The 22,125-nt window shown below is 36.1% G+C and overlaps 2 protein-coding genes across 2 annotated transcripts; both read right to left on the reverse strand.

The window, feature by feature from the left end:
* Window positions 1–5,125: 5,125 nt before the first annotated feature.
* Window positions 5,126–7,381, reverse strand: LOC146915774 (uncharacterized). The gene is made up of 4 exons (XM_085721432.1): window positions 6,572–7,381; window positions 6,416–6,527; window positions 5,486–6,049; window positions 5,126–5,403 (listed from the first exon to the last, which is right to left on the reverse strand). The coding sequence occupies exons 1-4, from the start codon at window positions 7,379–7,381 to the stop codon at window positions 5,126–5,128; spliced, it is 1,764 nt and encodes a 587-aa protein (XP_085577558.1).
* A 3,822-nt stretch (window positions 7,382–11,203) lies between these two features.
* Window positions 11,204–11,593, reverse strand: LOC146915775 (uncharacterized). Its single transcript, XM_085721433.1, has one exon. It carries the CDS (start codon window positions 11,591–11,593, stop codon window positions 11,204–11,206), a length of 390 nt encoding a protein of 129 aa, XP_085577559.1.
* Between the last annotated feature and the right edge of the window lie 10,532 nt (window positions 11,594–22,125).

Below are 22,125 nucleotides of genomic sequence, written 5' to 3' on the forward strand. Positions count from 1 at the left end.
TCAAAAAATAAGAGTAATCAGATGATATTAACACAAAGTTTCTATTAAATAAAATATACATGAGCATGAGTATAAAGCGAAATCCGTGATATTTTTTCTGTCGTAAGGTCTAACATCATAGAATTACAGGATCGTACGTTTTTTTAAGGCTTTGATTCGAAAATATGCACCAAAGTTATAAGGAGAAGACAACATTTTATAGAATGCTAATTAATGTGAATGACCATTGTGCTTCTATTGCTAGTAATTCTCATTCATTGTGAAAATTAAAAGCAATTAATTACCAGCCTATTTTATAGAAATATTTAAAGTAATTCCTATTTAGTCAAAATACTTTTTTTTTAGAGAAGTCGAAATACTTTTTGGACAGTGGCATATCATTTTATTTAAAGCAATTAGTTATAGCAATTTAATTATAGTTAATGGCATATAATTTCGACTTTATTTAAAAAATGTATGTGTGAAACATTGTAATGTCAGTACGAAGAACACCTTTTGATCAGCAATTAGTTAGGGGATTGTTGACCGACTTTATTTGCATTAAATATGTCTTCAATTGAATTAACTAAGTAATATGAGAGAAAATTTGTAGACTTTGAATCAATGGGTGTGATCAAGTGTGAAAATAGAGGTTGAACGGATGAGATTAGATTAGTCATTAGGGCAAAGAAGGGTGAATTAGGGCAAACATGATAGCCAAGCAAGTCTAGCTTTTATAATAAAGGATTATCAACACCAAAACTGGGGTGGGGGCAAGGGAATCAAAATCAAATGGTGAAATTTTTGAAAATTTTGCTGAAATTTGTGCCATTGACAACTTGTCAAACAATGATTGGCGAACACCAATTGTCGAATACTTGCAAAATCCTACAGGAGACACTAGTAGGAAGACCAAATACAGAGCATTAAGCTATGTGATTATTGGAAATGAGTTGTTAAAAAGATCTCTAGAGGGATTTTACTCAAAAGCCTCAGTGAAACTGAAGCATACTTAGAAATTTTTGATACTCATAGTGGTGCATGTTGATCTCATCAAGTAGGTCATAAAATGAAATGACTTCTGTTTCGACGAGGTGTGTACTGGCTAACTATGTTTCAACGTGTGCCTTCGAGTGAACTACATCCGATTGTAAAACCGTGGCTATTTAGAGGATGGGCTCTGGACGTAATTGGTGAAACTAAGCCTAGTTCATCAGCAGGTCGCATATACATATTGGTTGGAATAGACTATTTCACCAAATGGGTAGAAGCTATCCCATTAAGGAAAGTGACTCAAAATGTGGTTATAAGTTTCATCCAAAATCATATTTTACATAGATTTGGAATTCCAAAAACTATCACCACTGATCAAGGATCAGTTTTTACAGGCCAAAAAATGGTACGATTTGCTAACCAATCAGGTTTCAAATTGTTAACTTCGACACGATATTACACTCAAGCAAATGGTAAAGTCGAATCAGCCAACAAAAACCTTATCACTTTAATTAAATAGAAGACAAAGGAAAATCCGAAAAGTTGGCATAAAATCCTTGATCAAGCTCTATGGGCTTATAGAGCTTATCCTAGGGAGTCTATTAAAACTACTCCTTTTAGGCTTACATTTGGACACGATGTTGTGTTACCTGCAGAAATTTGTCTTCAATCGACCAGAATTCAAAGACAACAGGAAATTCCTGTTGACCATTATTGGAATATTTGGCAATCTCAGGAGCTTGTTGTAGAGCAGCATCAACAACCTTTTTCTTTCTTATTTCTCTTGTGACCAGATCAGTTGTAGCTTCAATATGTGCGTCCTCTTCCATCACATAAGTTGATTCCTTTATTTTCTTGATACCATGCTTCCTCTTCTTCTTATGAAGTGTTGGTTGAGGAGGAATGGATGTTGAGGATTCAGTTGAAGTTCCCCCTCTTGTTCTTTCAAAATCTTGGTTGGTTCTAACTCATCTGCTTCTTCTTGAATTGTTGGCATAGCAGAGCTAACTTCTTGAGCTTGAGTTGCAAATTTCTCTTTCATAGCCTTTTTAGACTTTGGTTCAGAAGCTTCATCTTTAGCAGCTTCTGAAGTAGCTTTTGAAGGAAAATCGAATAGGAGAAAGGAGTAGAAGCAGCGGAATAATTTTGATTTTCTTTCCTTGGATCATTACGAAATTCAAACATGAATCAGTGATTCGATTGTTACCTTGAAGATTGGAATCTGAACGTTGGAAACTGGAAACTGGAATCTCGATCACAGCCAAGCAAGCAACAAGCAGCAAAGCCTCTAGCAAGTCCACACGAACAGTGCTCCTCCAAAACTCGGTGCTAGCCAATGAATCGGAAGTTCAGAGAAGAAGGGTTGCTCCAAAACATGTAACCAAAAACTTCAGCACTAGAGTTCTATTTATAAAACTTCTAGTGTGCTCTGCAAGTCAGAAGTCACTAATGGGCTTCAGTAAGCCCAACAACGAGTTTAGTAATTTTTCTAACTAATTAGCGTTATTTAATAAACGCACCCCTTATATAAGTCATACTTATATATTTCTCTTTTGACTGTTCTTTGTGTGTGACCCTATAGGTTCTAGTCACGTTGGCAATAATATTAAATCTAATATTTAATATTATAAACAATGAGCAGTATCTAACAACACATCATTGCTACCCAAGTGACAAGAATGTCAAGTGATCTGACGAAACCTTTCCATGACAATACTCATGTGTACAATTACTCCTTTGTCTCGATATCTTTATTGATCGCAAGGCACAGATATTGTCACCCTTGTATAGATCAATATTTATATTTCTTGATTCCGAAATATACTGAATAACGAACAAGTCCAATATCTCATATTGACTTAGTTCGGCATGGCCATGCAGTTTTACAGTCATATTTCATCAAGAGGCCTAAAGATATATCTCCCGTTTATGAGGAGGGACAAATCCCATCTAGGACACTCATGTCCCTCAGCATGCTTCATCAAGCACCAATCAACCAACGTTATGGTTATCCTTTTACAGACAAAGTTAGAATGGCAACAAAGCACTTGAGTCCACATCTAGGGATCATAGTGGTTTCAGGTCTAAGAGCGATATACACTATTATCATTGTGAGAATATCTTATGACAATTGCATAACTTACTATGTAGTATTCTCACAGTGGGTCAATCCAGTATAAATATTACTCCAAATATTTATACCTATGTATAGACTTAATATCTCATATCTATGACCCATGAGATGCAGTCATCAGTCTACGTACATAATAGTCTCGACGATTTATTATTATCCTTTATTCATATTAAAGCTTTGACTACAGATACATTTAAGAATAGCGTTCTTTATTATAATGTAATCTCATGATTAAGTCACACTTAATATATTATTACTCGAACTATCTATTCTAAGGATTTTATTATCATTACACAAATATAATAAAGAGTGTCATATATTATTCAATAATAAAAGTCATGATATATAAAATAATGTTTAACATAAATTATTGGCCTCTAGGGCTTACACCAACAATCTCCCACTAGCACTAGAGCCAATCAGGCATAAACCTAATACCCATAGATCTAGTATGACCATCATGCTTCTGCTGGGCAAGAGCTTTAGTAAGTGGATCAGCAACATTCTCTAATGTTGGTACTTTGCATATTTTAACATCTCCTCTTTCGATAATCTCTCGAATAAGATGATAGCGCCTTTGTATGTGTTTGGATTTCTGGTGAGATCTAGGTTCTTTGGCTTGTGCGATTGCTCCATTGTTATCACATAGTAATGCAATAGGATCCACAATACTTGGAACTATTCCAAGATCAAAAATGAATTTCTTAATCCAAATAGCTTCCTTTGCGGCATTAGATGCAGCAATATACTCGGCTTCTGTCGTAGAATCAGCGACTGTTTCTTGCTTTGAACTCTTCCAGCTCACAGCACCACCATTTAAGCAAAACACATATCCAGATTGCGATCTAAAGTCATCGTGATCTGTCTGAAAACTAGCATCAGTGTAACCAATTACAGAGAGCTCTTCTTGACCTCCATAGATCAAGAAAGTATCCTTAGTTCTTCTCAAGTACTTAAGGATATTCTTGACAGCAATCCAATGATCATTGCCAGGATTAGACTGGTATCTGCTCGTAGCACTTAAAGCATACGAGACATCTGGTAGAGTAACATAGCATACATGATAGACCCAATTGCTGAAGCATATGGAATATCACACATTCGATCCCTTTCTTTGTTAGTCGAAGGGGATTGAGTCTTTGATAGATTTATACCTGACGACATAGGGATGAATCCTTTCTTGGAATCATGCATATTGAAACGTCTCAGGACTTTGTCTATATATGTACCCTGACTTAAGCCAAGCAATCTCTGTGATCTATCTCTATAGATCCTAATTCCTAATATATAGGAGGCTTCACCTAAGTCTTTCATAGAAAAGCATTTCCCTAACCAAGTTTTGATTCCTTGTAATGTAGGGATGACATTTTCGATTAACAATATGTCATCCACATATAAAACCAGAAATTAGACTATGCTCCCACTAACCTTCTTGTAAACACAAGGCTCATCCTTATTTTTAATGAATCCAAATTGTTGTACAGTTTCATCAAAACGAAGATTCCAACTTCTGGAAGCTTGCTTCCATCCGTAGATTGATCGCTGTAATTTGCATACTTTCTTGGGTGCTTTAGGATCGCCAAATCCTTCAGGTTGTGTCATGTACACATCCTCAAGAAGATTTGCATTAAGGAAAGTAGTCTTGACATCCATTCGCCAGATTTCATAATCATGGTATGCAGCGATAGCAAGTAAGATCCGAATGGATTTAATCATTGCAACTGGTGAAAAGGTTTCATCATAGTCTACACCATTAATTTGTTGGAAGCCTTTAGCAACCAATTGCGCTTTATATGTATTAACCTTTCCGTCCTTGTCGATTTTCTTTTTGAAAACCCACTTGCATCCTATAAGATTAATTCCTTCAGGTGCTTCAATCAAGTTCCAAACTTGATTTGTGTACATGGAATCCATTTCAAATTTCATGGCTTCAAGCCAATTCTCAGATTCAGGACCAGTAATGGCCTCTGTGTAAGTCACAGGCTCATCTTGGTCCATGAGCAATACATCACCCTCTTTTCATATGAGATACCCATATCTCTCGGGTTCTTGACGTATCCTACTAGACCTACGTGGTTCTTGTGTTACTGGTATAGGAATTTTTGTCACAACAGTTTGTGTATCATGTTCCTGTTCCTCCATCGGTATGTCTTCACTTTGTGGGTCTTGAACTTCTTCAAGATCTACTCTGCTCCCACTGATTCTTTTGGAGACAAAATCCTTTTCAAGAAGGACTCCATTTCTGGCAACAACAATTGTTCCCTCAGAAGGTTTGTAAAAGTAGTATCCTCTAGTTTCTGTAGGATATCCCACAAAGAAACATTTATCAGATCTGTTCAAGCTTAGTAGACATAAGTCGTTTTATATAAGCTTCACAACCCCAAATCTTTAAATGTCCCACATTGGGTTTTCGACCATTCCATATCTCATATGGTGTCTTTTCTACAGCTTTGGATGGAACTCGGTTAAGTGTATAAGCTGCAGTTAATAAGGCGTATCCCCATAAGGAGTTTGGAAGTTCAGCATGACTCATCATTGATCGGACCATGTCTAACAAGGTTCGATTTCTCCTTTCGGAAACACCATTCCATTGTGGAGTTCCAGGAGGTGTGAGTTGGGACAAGATCCCGCATTCTTTTAGATGATTGTCAAACTCTAAGCTCAAATACTCTCCACCTCGATCAGATCGAAGCATTTTGATTTTCTTGCCTAGTTGGTTTTCTACTTCATTTTGAAATTCCTTGAATAAAGTAAATGATTCATATTTATGTTTCATTAGATACACATATCCAAATCTATTGAAGTCATCAGTGAATGTGATGAAGTAGTGAAAACCTCCTCTAGCAGTTATGTTTAGGGGTCCACACACATCAGTATGTATGAGACCTAAAAGATCGCTAGCCCTTTCACCTTGACCGGTAAATGGAGCCTTTGTCATTTTCCCTAACAAACAAGATCAACATGTTTCATATGATTCAAAATCAAAAGAGTCCAAAATTCCATCTTTATGGAGTTTGGAAATGCGATTCTCATTTATATGGCCTAAACGACAATGCCAAAGGTAAGTTGGATTTAAATCATTTGGTTTCATCCTCTTAGCATTAATGTTATAGATAGGCATATCAAGATCTAGGATATAAAGTCCATTAATCAAAATTGCATTACCATAAAGAATATTATCCAAATAAATGGAACAACATTTGTCCTTTATTGTAAAATAAAAACCAGCCTTGTCCAAACAAGAAATTGAAATAATATTCTTGCTAATTCCAGGTACATAATAGCAGTTTTCTAAATTAATTAAAAGACCACTAGGTAAGGTCAATACATAAGTTCCAACAGCTAAAGCAGCAACCTTTGCTCCATTGCCAACTCTAAGATCGACCTCGCCTTTTGCCAATGCTCTACTCGTTCTCAGGCCCTGCACATAAGTACAATATGAGAACCACATCCAGTATCTAATACCCAAGATGTAGAAGTAGACATGTTAATTTCTATAACAAAAATACCTGCAGAAGTAGTAGGAACATTCCCATTCTTCTTGTCTTCCAGATACTTTGGGCAGTTACGCTTCCAATGCCCGTGCTTGTTGTAGTAGAAACACTTGCCCTCCTTAGCCACGCCTCCAGTAGGCTTCAAAGCTTTGGTTGATGGCTTGGCAACAACTTTGCCTTTGCCATTTCCCTTAGACTTATTAGGCTTTTTATGGTGCTTTTTGGACTTGCCATTATTAACCATTAAAACGGCAGCAACCTTCCCTTTTCCCATATTTTTTTCAGCAGTTCTCAACATAGCTGCAAGCTGTGGAAGTGTTTTGTCCATGTCATTCATGAGAAAATTCTGGACAAAACTACTGAAGCTTTCAGGCAACGATTGCAAGATAAGATCAACAACAAGTTCCTGCTCAAGGACAAATCCCAATCGAGCTAGGTTCTCATAGTACCCAATCATTTTGAGCACATGAGGTCCTACGGGACTTCCTTCGGACAGCTTGGTAGAGAAAAGGGCCATAGAGACATCAAACCTTTCATGCCTAGCCTGCTCTTCATAAAGAGTCCTTAGATGTCCGATCATATCGAACGCAGCCATCTCTTCATGCTGTTTTTGCAGCTCAGGAGTCATGGTCGCTAGCATGATGCAAGAGACTTCTACGGAATCATTGAGATTCTTGGTATGAGCATTTCTTTGATCCGCAGGAGCTCCAGCAGGTGGTGCCTCAGGAACGGGTCCATCAAGCACATACAACTTTTTCTCGTGGGTGAGGACAATCCTCATGTTACGGTACTAGTCAATAAAATTTGTTTCAGTCAATTTTTCCTTTTCAATGAGTGATCGCAAAATGTTGTTTGAAGCGTTATTGGCCATCTACAATTTTAAAATATACAAAATAAGTATCATGAAAATAACATATTTAACTTGGCCTTTAATTAAATACGCTCCCACTATTTTACTCAAATCAAATGACCTTCAAACATTTGACTTGGAAAATCCCGTTGGAAGATTTTCTAGTGGATTGAAATCCTTATTTCACCTTGCTTTAAATCAAGGGGGTTGTACTTAAAACTCAGCTATTTAGGTAGGAACATTTCCAATTGTATCCTATACAACTTTCAAATCAATTAGGTGAATAACTCTTATTCAAATCTATCATATAGATGTTACCCAATTATAGCTTCTAAATTTATTCTAATCAAATTAAAATTAATTTAGTTAAGTTAGACCCAAAAGAATAACACTTGGGTAAATTGGATTACCGCACCGCAACTTACTAGTATAAAATATGCGCTTCACGGAGGCAAAACCCACATATTCGATATTAGTCTTGAAGGGTGTTAAACTTTTGGAAAGCATTAAACTTAATATTTTGATTTGAAGGATTTTTATTAAGTTTGATCTCACCTCACCGCGGCTTATGTATCACATATATTCGCACTCCAATCATAACATGCATAACAATTATACAATAATAAAGTGACATGATTATGGCCATCCTAACGCTATGACTCTCTCAAGCCAATGAGAGAATCTAAACTAATCCTAGAAACGACCTTGCTTCTCCAAGCTTGACTTCCAGGACTATCCTAACATCTTGGGCCCTATCACCTCCTTGTATTCTATTTACATTACATATGAAAGAAACTCGTTTAACATACGAGGGAGTGGATGAGAAGAGAATGTACAATAGAGATATAAGAGAGAGGCACGACACGCAGGCCGTATTTCAATATCCAAAAGAAATAAAATAAAAGGACTAAGGTCATAATCATTCACATGACAATAATAACAAACACACTTTTATTATTATTAATTATACCTTATAATTAAATAAATTAAATTAAAATTCGACATATGATCACCCTACGCAGATTAGCCGGGGGTTCCGCTGCCCGGTCAGCGTATTTTGCATCAACACTTGACACGTTTTTGATTACCCTAATCCCACATAACAATCTAATCTTATTAAACAAGTACTCTGATTGTTTATTCATATATCATGATCGAGTCTAGGATGTTTCACCAGAGTACATAGAATCGGTTACGAAGCTCCATACATCAGATCAATTAATATAAACAAATATCATCTGACTTATTTAAACTATGATCAAATCCAGTATATCACATACACTGTTGTTATACAGAATTTACCAATCATGCTTCTGTCGATATGTATAATCGAAAGGTTTGATGTTTCACCAGGAACGGTTTCTGAAACATCAAAGCAAATCAAAAAGCCATGCACATAGACGTGATTGATATTATTATTAACTGCGTTTTATGATCGATCAATTATGTTCATGTCGATATGTATAATCGAAACGTCGATGTTTCACCAAAAACGGTTTCTGAAACATCGAATCAAATCGAAAAGCCCTGCACAGAAAACATAATATAATACGATGCCAATTTTAATTCTCTTTATTATTTAATTTCGTTCAATATGTTTAATCAAATTAAAACATAAAGCGGTAACAAAGCAATCTGATTCAAGGTTTCGTAATTGGCTCTGATACCACTGAAGGAAAATCGAATAGGAGAAAGGAGTAAAAGCAGCGGAATAATTTCGATTTTCTTTCCTTGGATCATTACGAAATTCAAACATGAATCAGTGATTCGATTGTTACCTCGAAGTTTGGAATCTGAACGTTGGAAACTGGAATCTCGATCACAGCCAAGCAAGCAACAAGCAGCAAAGCCTCTAGCAAGTCCACACGAACAGTGCTCCTCCAAAACTCGGTGCTAGCCAATGAATCGGAAGTTCAGAGAAGAAGGGTTGCTCCAAAACGTGTAACCAAAAACTTCAGCACTAGAGTTCTATTTATAAAACTTCTAGTGTGCTCTGCAAGTTAGAAGTCACTATTGGGCTTCAGTAAGCCCAACAACGAGTTTAGTAATTTTGCTAACTAATTAGCGTTATTTACTAAACGCACCCCTTATATAAGTCATACTTATATATTTCTCTTTTGACTGTTCTTTGTGTGTGACCCTATAGGTTCTAGTCACATTGGCAATAATATTAAATCTAATATTTAATATTATAAACAATGAGCGGTATCTAGCAACACATCATTGCTACCCAAGTGACAAGAATGTCAAGTGATCTGACGAAACCTTTCCATGATAATACTCATGTGTACAATTACTCCTTTGTCTCAATATCTTTATTGATCCCAAGGCATAGATATTGCACCCTTGTATAGATCAATATTTATATTTCGTGATTCCGAAATATACTGAATAACAAACAAGTCTAATATCTTATATTAACTTAGTTCGGCATGGCCATGCAGTTTTAGAGTCATATTTCATCAAGAGGCCTAGAGATATATCTCCCGTTTATGAGGAGGGACAAATCTCATCTAGGACACTCATATCCCTCAGCATGCTTCATCAAGCACCCATTAACCAACGTTATGGTTATCCTTTTACAGACAACGTTAGAATGGCAACAAAGCACTTGAGTCCACATCTAGGGATCATAGTGGTTTCAGGTCTAAGAGCGATATACACTATTATCATTGTGAGAATATCTTATGACAATTGCATAACTTACTATGTAGTATTTTCATGGTGGGTCAATCCAGTTTAAATGTTACTCTTAATATTTATACCTATGTATAGACTTAATATCTCATATCTATGACCCATGAGATGCAGTCATCAGTCTACGTACATAATAGTCTCGATGCTTTATTATTATCCTTTATTCATATTAAAGCTTTGACTACGGATACATTTAAGAATATCGTTCTTTATTATAATGTAATCTCATGATTAAGTCACACTTAATATATTATTACACGAACTATCTATTCTAAGGACTTTATTATCATTAAACAAATATAATAAAGAGTGCCATATATTATTCAATAATAAAAGTCATGATACATAAAATAATGTTTAACGTAAATTATTGGCCTCTAGGGCTTACACCAACAGCTTTCTTCTTTGATTTCCTCTTAGAAGAAATTGGCAGAGAACCACCATACATGGTATCTGAGATGTCACTGTACTTGATGATTTCACCAGTAGCTTTCCAGTGATCATACACATATGCAACACGAACCTCAGAAGGGTCTTGTTTGTAGATTGGAAGAAAATCATCCAGCAGAATTGATAGAATGCATGACTCCTGCAAATCAGTATCTATCTTGATTACCTCTTGTACTAGATACATGTGCTTCAGAGTTGAACCATTGATGTACTTACCAACCACTGTGCCCAAATGATCATCATTTACTGCCTTGGACAACTTGAGAGCTTGTAAGATACCTCCTTGATGGAAAATCTCAGACAAAATTCTCCCATAAGGAATAAAGGTTCTGTTCTTCTTCTGACTTTTCTTTAAAGCCCATAGCATATGGTGAAATATGTATCTTCGCAGATTCACCTTCTCAAAGTGATAAAGTAGTGTAAAAACACTTTATGTTATATTAATAGATGATCTACACCTCCTCCATTGGGTAGAAAGCACTCTTGCATCAACTTCTGAAGAACTTTATGTTCTTTCTCCATATCACCGTACTTTCCATCCGTCTTGCCTTTGAATAAAGTCTGTTTCACCACCGGTATCTAGGTGCTTGTCTTTTTATTCAAGTTTCATTTACAGGCTCCTTCAACTTGTCTTCTGCAGGCTCTTCCAATCAATTCTTCAGTAATGGTGACTGGAATCTCCATTATATTTGAGCGAATCTCTGTCCTGGTGAATTCTTTCAAACCAATTTCTGCCCTTGATTTCCCTTTAAGACTGGGATCAAGTAGTACCATGTGATATTCTTCAACTTTAGCAACATATTTGTCGTAAATTTCTGCTCTTACCCAGAAGTACTTTACCAAGTTTTCATAAGTTTGTCCATCCAGCATTGTGATGTAACTTGACAAGTCTTGATATCTCAAATAGCTTGACAAATCATAGTCATGTTGAGTAAGTGATACTAAGTCCACTGGATTATCTACTTGGACTGTTAACTGACCCTCTTCCAGTTTCATCGTTCTCCCTTTTATCTGAAGAGACTCTCCTGTATTCAGTTGCACGAAAGTTCCTTGATTCGAACTTGAAGATGGCATGAAGATTGATGAAGTTTTTAGGGTTCTAAGGTTTTGATTTTGAAAGAATTTTTTTTTTTTGCAGAGAATCGGTCTAAAATTTGAAAGTGTAGGTAGTGTGCGTGAGAAATGTGTGTATTTTATCTAAGTGTTTTTAGCAAAAACGTTTGCAATTCAGAAGAGGATAAACAAACACAACATTAATGACATAGGGAGCACGAGATAGTACATTCAAAGCAAAATTCATCATTGCCCTCTTACGTTATACACCAATACACATAAACTACGTCAGAGTTTCTCAGAGTAATTGCTATGTTAGTGGGACAGGTGTTACCAAAAAGTAACTTCCAACATTTCCACTAACACTACTATTCAGAAGCAAAGAGTTCAGATTCTGGAGTTCAGATGTTGATGTCATCTTCAGAAGCACATTTTCCTCAGAATCTCAATGAAGAGCTTTTGATGAACTATAGCTTCTGAACAACTTTAGAACCTAGATTCCTATTCAGAGACAAGCATTTTAATCAGACATAAAATGCATGTTCATTTTTTTCTTTATGAAATCAAATCTTTCAACAGTTACAGGCTTAGTGAATATATCAACCCATTGATGTTCAGTATCAATGAATTGTATATCCAAAATTCATTTTTGAACATAATCTCTAATGAAGTGGTGTTTGATTTCAATATGTTTGACTCTTGAATGTAGAATTGGATTCTTTGACAAACAAATAACAGCAGTATTATCACAATAAATGGGAATATTGTTAGCATTAATGTGATAATTTTCCAACTGATGTTTCATCCAAAGTAGTTGTGTACAACAACTTGCAGCTGAGATGTATTCTGCTTCTGCCGTAGACATAACAATAGTTGCTTGTCTTTTGCTAGCCCAGTATATGAGATTCTCACCCAGGAACTGGCAGTTACCACTGATTGATTTTCTTTCAATCTTGCCACCAAAATAGTCAATATCACAGAATCCAACGAACTTATAATTTAAGGATTTCCTATAGAGCAATCCAAGATTTGTTGTTCCTTTCAGATACCTGAAGATTTGCTTAATAGCAGTTAAATGAGATTCTCTAGGATCTGACTGGAATCTTGCACACAAGCATACACTGAGCAAAATATATGGCCTACATGCAGTGAGGTATAACAATGAACCAATCATACCTGTATATAGCTTCTGATCAACCTTTGATCCAGTATATTCTTTGCTTAAGGTGCAGCTTGGATGCATTGGAGGGTTCATCACTTTAGATTGATTTGAATCCCAAGGAAGAACTTCAGTTCTCCCATCATGCTCATTTCAAATTCATCCTGCATTAACTTAGAGAATTCCTTGCAAAGAGATGCATTAGTAGAACCAAATATTATATCATCAACATATATCTGCACAACAAGAATGTCTTTCTCAACAGTCCTTCTGAAGAGTGTTGTGTCAACCTGACCTCTTTTAAAATCATTTTCAATTAAGAAATCACTTAGTCTATCATACCAGGCTCTAGGAGCTTGTTTAATACCATATAATGATTTCTTAAGCTTATAAACATGGCTAGGATGCTTCAGATCCTCAAAACCAGGTGGTTGCTTGACAAACACTTCTTCTGATATCACTCCATTGAGAAATGCACTCCTTACATCCATTTGATATAATATTATGCCATGATTTGCTGCATAGAATAGAACTAACCTGATTGCTTCCAATCTTGCAACTGGAGCATGTTGCAACAAAATGTGTTTAACATTACCCTTTGAGAGTTTTGATGATAACAAGGTATTAAAAATTGTCAATTGGATAAGCTAATATTTGGTCAAATGTACAGGACCATAGAAAAAAATTTGACATCTTAAATAGGTTCTGGAAGAACAAAAGAGAGCTAAGGAATCAACAAAAAGGAAGCTTGATGCATCTAAAGAGAAGTGCTCCTGAAGTAAAGGTGCTCCTGAAGTGATGACGTCATCAGAAGCAAGTTCATCAGAAGCATCTCATCAGAAGCAAGATCACCAGAAGCTGAAGTTCATCTGAAGATGCAAGATTTAAAGCTTCAAAGGCTGTTCAATGAATTTAATCTCGTCTAAGCATTGCAGAAGACTAGAAAGGTGAAGCAACGGTCATTTTGGAAGGATTTGAAGGCATTGGATGCTTGTTCTTTAAAGAGCGTTGATAAAGTACAACTGTACGAAGTATACAACCACTACCTCCACTACTTTGTTTTTGTCTATGCTACAAGACAAGAAAAACAGCTATGCCTGCAACGATTTTCCCTTACAATAGGAATGGATTTGAAATTGATCCTTCATAGGACAATAACCATATCAGGCAAAAGATCATTGGTGATTGATCAAAGCTTCAAACGACTCTATTTTGATTTGCTGGCAATTCACAACGTCTCTTTCACACCTCTATATAAAGGAGTGAAAACTTAGAGATTGGCAAGGACTCAACAACAATTTACAAGTGCCAAAACTCTGCTGAAATTGTTCTACATCCAAAAATCACTTAGAATTTCTTTTTCAAATTTCATATCTTAGAAATTCTAGAGTCTTATGAGTCTGTATCTGATTTGTATTGTGAACACCACTGATTGTATATCAAGTGTTCAACCTAAAACATCTTCTTTGTAATACTGTTTGATTAGAAGTCTCTTGAAGTTGTGCTTGAGCATTAGAAGTCTCTTGATTGTGTTCAGGAGCAGAGGAAGTCTCTTGCGGTTGTGCTTGAGCAGTTTGAAGTCTCTTGCTATGTTTAGCAATGAGCAGTTGTAATTAGATATTACATTTTAGTGAACTCTCCTTTGAAGTGCAAGGGGTACAGTACTACTTCTGGTTTGTGGAAGGAACCTGTATAATTGCTTTGTGTCTTTCTTCTTTGTCTCTCTGTTTTTATCCGCTATAAGTTAGTCCTGAACTTCACTTCAGAAGCATAAATATATCTGTTCCTGATCTGTGTTTTTAGCTTAGGAGAAAACGAAGAAAAAGTTAACACAATTCAACCCCCCTTCTTGTGTTTTTCTCACCTTCAATTGGTATCTAGAACCTTGGTCTGTTGTCTTAACACTTAACAGTGTAACAGAAAAAGATCTGAGAAAAACATGTCCGGTAATTCCTCCAGTTCTGGATCTGGGAACAACAATGTTGTTCCATATGATTATGGTGACAACAAGAAATCTAACTCTGGAAAAGTTCCTAAGTTCAATGGAGATCCTGAAGAATTTTCTTGGTGGAAAACCAACTTCTACAGCTATGTCATGGGTTTAGATGAAGAACTATGGGACATACTTGAAGATAGTGTGGGTGACTTGGTCCTTGATGAAGAAGGGACTGTTGTTTATAGAAAGAAACATACTCCTGCTCAGAAGAAAATTTACCAGAAGCATCATATTATCGGAGGAGCACTTGTCACTGCTATACCTAAAGTAGAGTATATGAAGATAAGTGACAAATCCACTGCTAAGGCAATGTTTGCTTCTCTTTCTGCAAACTATGAAGGCAGCAAGAAGGTCAGAAAAGCAAAAGCTCTTATGCTTGTTCATCAGTATGAGTTGTTCAAGATGAAGGATGATGAAACTATTGAGGAGATGTACTCAAGGTTTCAAAACCTAGTCTCTGGACAACAAATACTGAAGAAGAGTTATGTTGCTTCTGATCATGTCAGCAAGATACTAAGAAGCTTGCCTGCTAGATGGAGACCTAAGGTTACTACTATTGAGGAAGCTAAAGATTTAAACACCTTAAGTGTTGAAGATCTTGTCAGCTCTCTCAAGGTTCATGAGATAAGTCTGGATGAACATGAGCATGCTAAGAAGAGTAAATCTATTGCTCTACCATCTAAAGGGAAGTCATCAAAATCTCTTAAAGTTATTGAATCTGAAGAAGAGTCGCCTGATGGAGACTCTGATGAAGATCCTACTAAGAAGATGGCTATGCTTTTCAACAAGCTTGAGTATCTAGCAAGGAAGAACATGAACTTTCTGAGTAAGAGAGGAGGCTACAAGAGCTCTAAGAAAGAAGAACAGAAGGGATGCTTCAACTGTAAGAAGCCTGGACATTTCATTGCTGATTGCCCTGATCTTCAGAAGGAGAAATCAAAGGATAAGTCATAAAAATCAAGTTTCAACACAAGGAAATTCAGAAAGCAGATTAAGAAGAGTTTAATGGCAACCTAGGAAGATTTAGATAGTGAATCTGGGTCTGAAAAGGAAGAAGCTGAAGATGAAGCAAATGTAGCTATGGGGTTAGTAGCTGCTGTGACTTCAGAAGCAGATCCTGACTCAGACTCTGAAGATGAAAATGAGGTATATTCTAAAATTCCCAGAGAAGAATTTATTGAGTCTATTAAAGAACTCCTTACACATTTTGAACTGAGAACTAATGAGTTGAAAGATTTAAAAGAAAAATATGTTGATTTAATGAAACAACAAGAATCAACTCTAATCGATCTGAAAGCTTCTGAAGAAGGACTTAGAGGCTTTGACTTCATTTGTAAAACTTATGAAGAGAAGCTCAAGTTTCTTTGTCAGAATCTACAAGAAAAGTGTAATGGAAAGTCTTTAAGCAAACATGAAATTGCTCTTGAAAACTTTATTATATCTGGTATTGACCGAAGCAAAGTTGCTTCAATGATTTACATCATTTACAGAAACAATGGTAAAGGGATTGGATTTTCAGGAGGGAAAGGACCCATAAAACAATGGGTACCTAAATATGAAATTGTCAATGCTACAAATATGTTTAAGAGCAAAGGAAAAGCAAAAATCATGGTACTTAGACAGCGGTTTCTCAAAGCATATGATAGAAGAGAAGTCTATGTTCCTCACCCTCACAATGAAAGAAGGAAGAAATGTGATGTTTGGAGGCAACCAGTCTGGCAAGTTCATTGGTACAGGATAGGAAGGCTCTGAAAACACTGATGCCTAAATGTCCTGTTGACCAGGAGGTGATTTTTTTTTAACATCTACAAACGAAAGATGAACTATCTGAGCTGAAATGTGATTGTCATCATTTGCAGGTTATACATTTGGTTGTGGCGAGACAGAATTGGTTGTTGGCTTCATTTGGCAAGGGCAACAGGGTGTGGTATCTGCCTACGTCGTTTTCAGCAATAGCTTCTGATTATCATGAAATATAATACCTCATAGATTATGATTATCTGAAATACTAAAGACATGTAACAAATTATATTCAATACAGCAATTTGCTTTGGACTGGCGTCATCATCCCAATGAAATCAGGCGGAGATATCAAGCTAGCTTTATGTCTCGCACAACTTCTGTAGCCAAGGTAATTTATGCGTAGTTTTGCATTAAAACTGATTCACCCCTGAAGGTGAGAAAAACACAAGAAGGGGGTTGAATTCTGTTAGATTTTTCTTCGTTTTCTCCTACTGAAATCACTGGTAAGAAGCAAATAGAGTTCAGCTTCCGAAGTGATGTTTAGATTTTAAATGTAGAGGATAAAAACAGAGAGAGAGAGAGAAAAAAAAAAGGACACAAAACAATTATACAGGCTCCTTCCACAAACTGGAAGTAGTCATGTCCCCCTTGCACTTCCAAGGAGAGTTCACTAAAATGTAATATCTGATTACAACTGTTCACTGCTAAAACTAGAAAGAGACTTCAAACTTACTCAAGCACAACTGCAAGAGATTTCCTATGCTCCTGAACACATTCAAGACACTTCATATGCTCAAGCACACAAGCAAGAGACTTCTGTTTAAACAGAATTACAAAAAAAATTGTTTGAGGTTGAACACTTGATATACAATCAGTGGTGTTCACAATACAAATCAGATACAGACTCTTAAGACTCTAGAATTTCTAAGATATGAAAGTGGTTAAGAAATTCTAAGTGAACTTTTGATGCAGAACAATTTCAGCAGAGTTTTGGCGCATGTAAATTGTTGTAGAGTCCCACATATTCTCTAAGTCTTCACTCCTTTATATAGAGGTGTGAAATAGACGTTGTGAAATTGCCATCACATCAAAAAGAGAAAATCACCAATGATCTTTTGCCTAATATGGTTATTGTCCTATGAAGGATCAATTTCAAATCCATTCCAAGTTTGGAGGAACACTGGTGCAGGCATAGCTGTTGTTTTTGTCTTGTTGCAGAGACAAAACAGAGTAGTGGAGGTAGTGGTTGTACAATTTGTACAATTGTCCTTTTTCAACGCTCTTCAAGGAACCAGCATCCAATGCCTTCAAATCCTTTTGAATTAGTTGTTGCTTCACTCTTCTGGTCTTCTGCAATACTAGGCGTGATTAAATCTTTTGAACAACATTTTGAAGCTTTAATTCTTCTCATCTTCTGATGATCTTCAGCTCCTGATGATCTTCAGAGCTTCTGAGGAAAAATGTGCTTATGGTGAACTTGCTTATGATGAGGTGCTTTTGATTACGTCAGCAATTCAGGAGCACTTTGTCATACCCTAATTTTGGACCTAAAAAGACTTGCTCAAAATTATTTTCCTCTTCTCTGAGATGGGTCTTTGACTCTTGAGAGATTGTAATGGACTGTTGTTTTACTCTAATATTTTACTCTACTTTATCTGAAATTTATTGTTGTTACTTGAAAATGTTTAATTGTGATCTTGTATGTGGTTTTCTCGCATTTCAAGCCATCAAAAAGGTTTTTCTTGCATATCAAGTCATTTGAAATTATCTCTGATCAATTGCATATTTATCTGCATTTTATTTCAATCCTATTTGCAAAAATCATGAAAAAGGGCATTTTAGTCATTTCATGCATTCAAACTCTTTTTAATCCCTGAAAATTGTATCTGAGTCTTTTCAATTGGTTTGTATAACTTCTTGCTTTAATTCCATGTTAAAATGCATTTCAAAAATTGCATTTGAGTTCATTTTGGGTCAATTTAGTCCCCAGGGGCATTTTGGTCATTTCACTCAAATTTTTGGCAGAGAGGTTACTTTAAAGTACCTCATTTTGTAATTGGTTCATTTTAGTCCTTATGTTGATTTTAAAATGTGTTTCACTTTACTTTTATTCCATTTTACCAATTTTATTCCATTTTTATTTTATTTTCATTTCAGTCCTTTAATAGTTTTACATTTCGGTCCTCTAATATTTTTAATTTTGCTTTTAAGTCCTTTTTCTGTTATTTCATTTTGGGCCCCAAGTTTTAATAAATTGCAAAAAGGTCCTCAAGTGCTAAAACCCAGCAAGGGCGAACCCTTCTTAGTTCAAATCCAGGTGGCAGGATTTCATTGGCTTACAAATCCAAGTGTCAGCTATATAAGAGCCCAATCATCACATTCCCCATTCAGAATTCAACAACTCATCAAATCACAGAAACAGAAAGAGATATTCTCTCTCTTGGCAGTTAGATCAAAATCTCAGAATTCACCAAGAACACAAAGAACACTATCAAACCCTAGAATTCCAGAAAATCAAATTCATCACCAATTTGATGAATTCATTGCAATTCTCAGAGATTCAAGCTTGAATCATCATCATCGAATCACTTTCTCTGCAATTCAAGCCCAAATTCATCGCAAAAGCAACGAACCTGGACGATCACAGAGAGAGGTTTTGAGGTGAGAAGAATAAGGATCGAAGCCAGTTTCTAACCGGAGAAGAAGAAGAGAAACATCACCGATTTATTTTCGGTTTCAGAAACTTCAAGCACTTACCAGGGGAATTTGAAGTTCTCCGAAGAATTCTTGTTTGAACCTCCAAATCAAACTCAGGTAATCTCTCAAAACTCCCTCGTTTTCATCGCAAAAGCTCAACGAAAGTTCGTAAGCACAAATAAACGGTGAATCGAAGTAGGTTAACAAGTTTTTAGACTTGCTCTTTCACAAAACTTTGAAAAGATTGAAAAGATTTGAAACCGAAACTTCAAAATGTAGATCTACAACGTTTTCCCGGTTATTTGTCAATTCTGATGTTTGATTCGTGTTTAGTGTGAAAAACGAAGTGGATTAGGGTTTGATTTAGGTTAAAACGATGTTGTTAGGGCTCGCCGGAATCTGGAATTCACGGCGGAGTTGATGAAGATTCCGATGAATCTTCATCTTCTCCGGCCGTTTCATTCCAGAAACCGGCAGGGAAGGATGAACAAGATAGGAGAGAGGTGAGTGCTTCTCTCACTAAAACGAGAGAAGAGAGAGAAGTGAAAGAAGAAAATGAAATAAACCGGTGTGCATAGGCTTATATAGAGCACCGAACCGGATTGGTTCAGCGCCGGTCCATCCCCTGTGCGTTCTCAGCCTTTAGATCTAGGTTAGTTTGAATCCGGATAGATCTAACGGTTGTGAGTTCCCCCCTGTGATCCGGATCCATCAGTGTTGGGCCTGGGCTTGGTTTTTTGCTGGATTTCGTTTTTCCCTTTGTTTTCTTGCTATTTGTGACATTGTTTTGTGATCCTTACACCCCTGTGATGCCAAAAATTGCATGAAAAATTCTAAAAAATTTCATACATGTTTCTTGCTAATCTTGTGATATTCTTGTGGTGTTTTTACCTATAAAAAAATGATAAAAAATAATGTGTTGATTTCTTTCCTTGTTTCTTGAAATTTGGTGTTAAAGTCTTATGAAAATTTTCCTATTCTTGTTCCTAATCCTTGATATACATTTGTGATCCATGGTGTATGATTTTGTAATGAATCTCTTACTGTTTTGAAGTGTTTTTTACTGTATGTGAATATGTGGTGTTTGTTTACTTGCTTTACAAGCTTTGTTTGTGAATAAATAAATGAAGAATATGTCTAATTTTTCCTTAAAAATGTTTAGTGTGATACATGATTTTAATCCTCTTTGCAAAACCTGAATTTATGCCTTCGAAAATGTGTTGGATTGTGAGGATTATAAGTCATGTGAACTTTTCATTTTTATGATAATTTTAGGCATTTTCTTGATTTATGTCTACTTGTTTTTGTGATAATTTTCTTGCTTTTGTTATGGTAATTTTTGCTTGCTTCACATCTTGATATTATATCATGTGCTACTAACCCCTTTGTTCCATGTTTCATACATCATAAGCATTCCATATTCCATCTCCTCCTTCCCCTTTTAATTTCTAGCACTTTATTTTGCTTTAATTCATTTTATGCAAGCTTAAGTTCTCGCAAGGATAGTAGTGTGTATCTAGGCCAATGGTGTAAAAGGACAATGGACTCTAAACATGTACACCGACACTCACCGACACAAGCACACACCTCACATGGATACTTTAGATGTATGTTTAGGGTGTGTATGCTCTAGATGTATGTTTAGGGAATGTATGTTTAGATGTATGTTTAGGTTTTGACACTTAGGCAAAAAATATATTTTCCAAATAAACATGAACAATCTCACTTGAAAACTTTTTTTTTCCAAAAAATATGAGTCAAAACTCCTCCTTTTTCCTTTATTTTCTTAAACAAAAACCATTAATGAATTTTAATCATACTTAGACTTTATTTTGCAAAATGACTAATTCCACCTCAAATTTTCCCAATGTTTATGCCCTTGAGGCCTCTCATCTCAATTCTTCAAAATTCCATTTTCAAACTTAAAATCAACCAACAAAAATAAAAACTCTTTTTGGAAGAGAACTACATGGAGTTTGATCCCTTAAAAGGGTATGTAGGCAAGAAGTCAAAACTTCTCCAAGTCCAATAAAACAAAAATTCAAACACATTCTTCTCCCTCCAATTCTTAACCTAGCAAACCCTTAGGTGTAAATAACATTTTCAAATAGCATTTAAAAATAAAGCGCGTGTGTAGAAAGTAAAGACGGTTCCTATAGAATACTATAGTCGTTATAGGTGCCTAACACCTTCCAATAGCGAAAACAACTCCCGGACCTCGATTCTCAAGGGTTTTTCTTATTTTTCCCTTCCCAAGAAAAAATGAGATATCAAAGGTTAAAAAGGTTCAAGCCTAATCAATGCTTGACACCCGAAAAACCAAGATAAAACAGCTGGCGACTTCACTGGGGAGATTTGAGAGTAACGCCTAGTCTTTATTTCTTACGCTTGCGCTTTACTTATTTTTGCTTATACTTGCTTACTTGTTTAAATTCTTGCAAACGTGTGAAGGTGAGAATATTAAAGCCCTACACCCGGGCGGAGTGAACTTAGGATTAGGGGGGATATAATCGACAATTCATTCCGAGGGTTGCCTCGTGTATTGGATTATGCGATCAATCCCACATAGCTGAGGCATTTTGGGGGTGATGTTGTCGGCGCGTGTTTGTCGCGTTTAGGCACTTTGCTTCCAATTGTTCTATGACGCTATGGACCATAGATAACCGAACCCATCCATGGCCATTTTCTAGGATGTAGTGCGGAGGCTAAACCGAGTGTTTGTCTCGAGTTTTAGTCGTCACGCGATACTACACTCAAGTTAGACCTTCTTGCAAATAATCATGGAGCGAGTGTTTGTCTCGTGGCACCATGGTATACGTGGGAGAGGTTGCGACTTGGGAAACTTTTGTAGAATCTGGTTACTATTACCCAAAGCCTTAG

This window comes from Medicago sativa, chromosome 6, assembly GCF_051527215.1.
Source record: "Medicago sativa cultivar Bolivia chromosome 6, Bolivia_mono, whole genome shotgun sequence".
Taxonomy (NCBI): domain Eukaryota; kingdom Viridiplantae; phylum Streptophyta; class Magnoliopsida; order Fabales; family Fabaceae; genus Medicago; species Medicago sativa.

What these genes read in the sequence shown, in the direction of transcription:
- LOC146915774 (XM_085721432.1), bottom strand. Translation starts at nt 7,381, where the DNA reads ATGAGGATTGTCCTCACCCACGAGAAAAAGTTGTATGTGCTTGATGGA. An exon ending in TGTATTGACCTTACCTAGTG is followed by an intron (nt 6,050 to 6,415) that starts GTCTTTTAATTA and finishes CTTGTTTGTTAG; the next exon opens with GGAAAATGACAAAGGCTCCA. An exon ending in GGGACATTTAAAGATTTGGG is followed by an intron (nt 5,404 to 5,485) that starts GTTGTGAAGCTT and finishes GATATCCTACAG; the next exon opens with AAACTAGAGGATACTACTTT.
- LOC146915775 (XM_085721433.1), bottom strand. Translation starts at nt 11,593, where the DNA reads ATGAAACTGGAAGAGGGTCAGTTAACAGTCCAAGTAGATAATCCAGTG.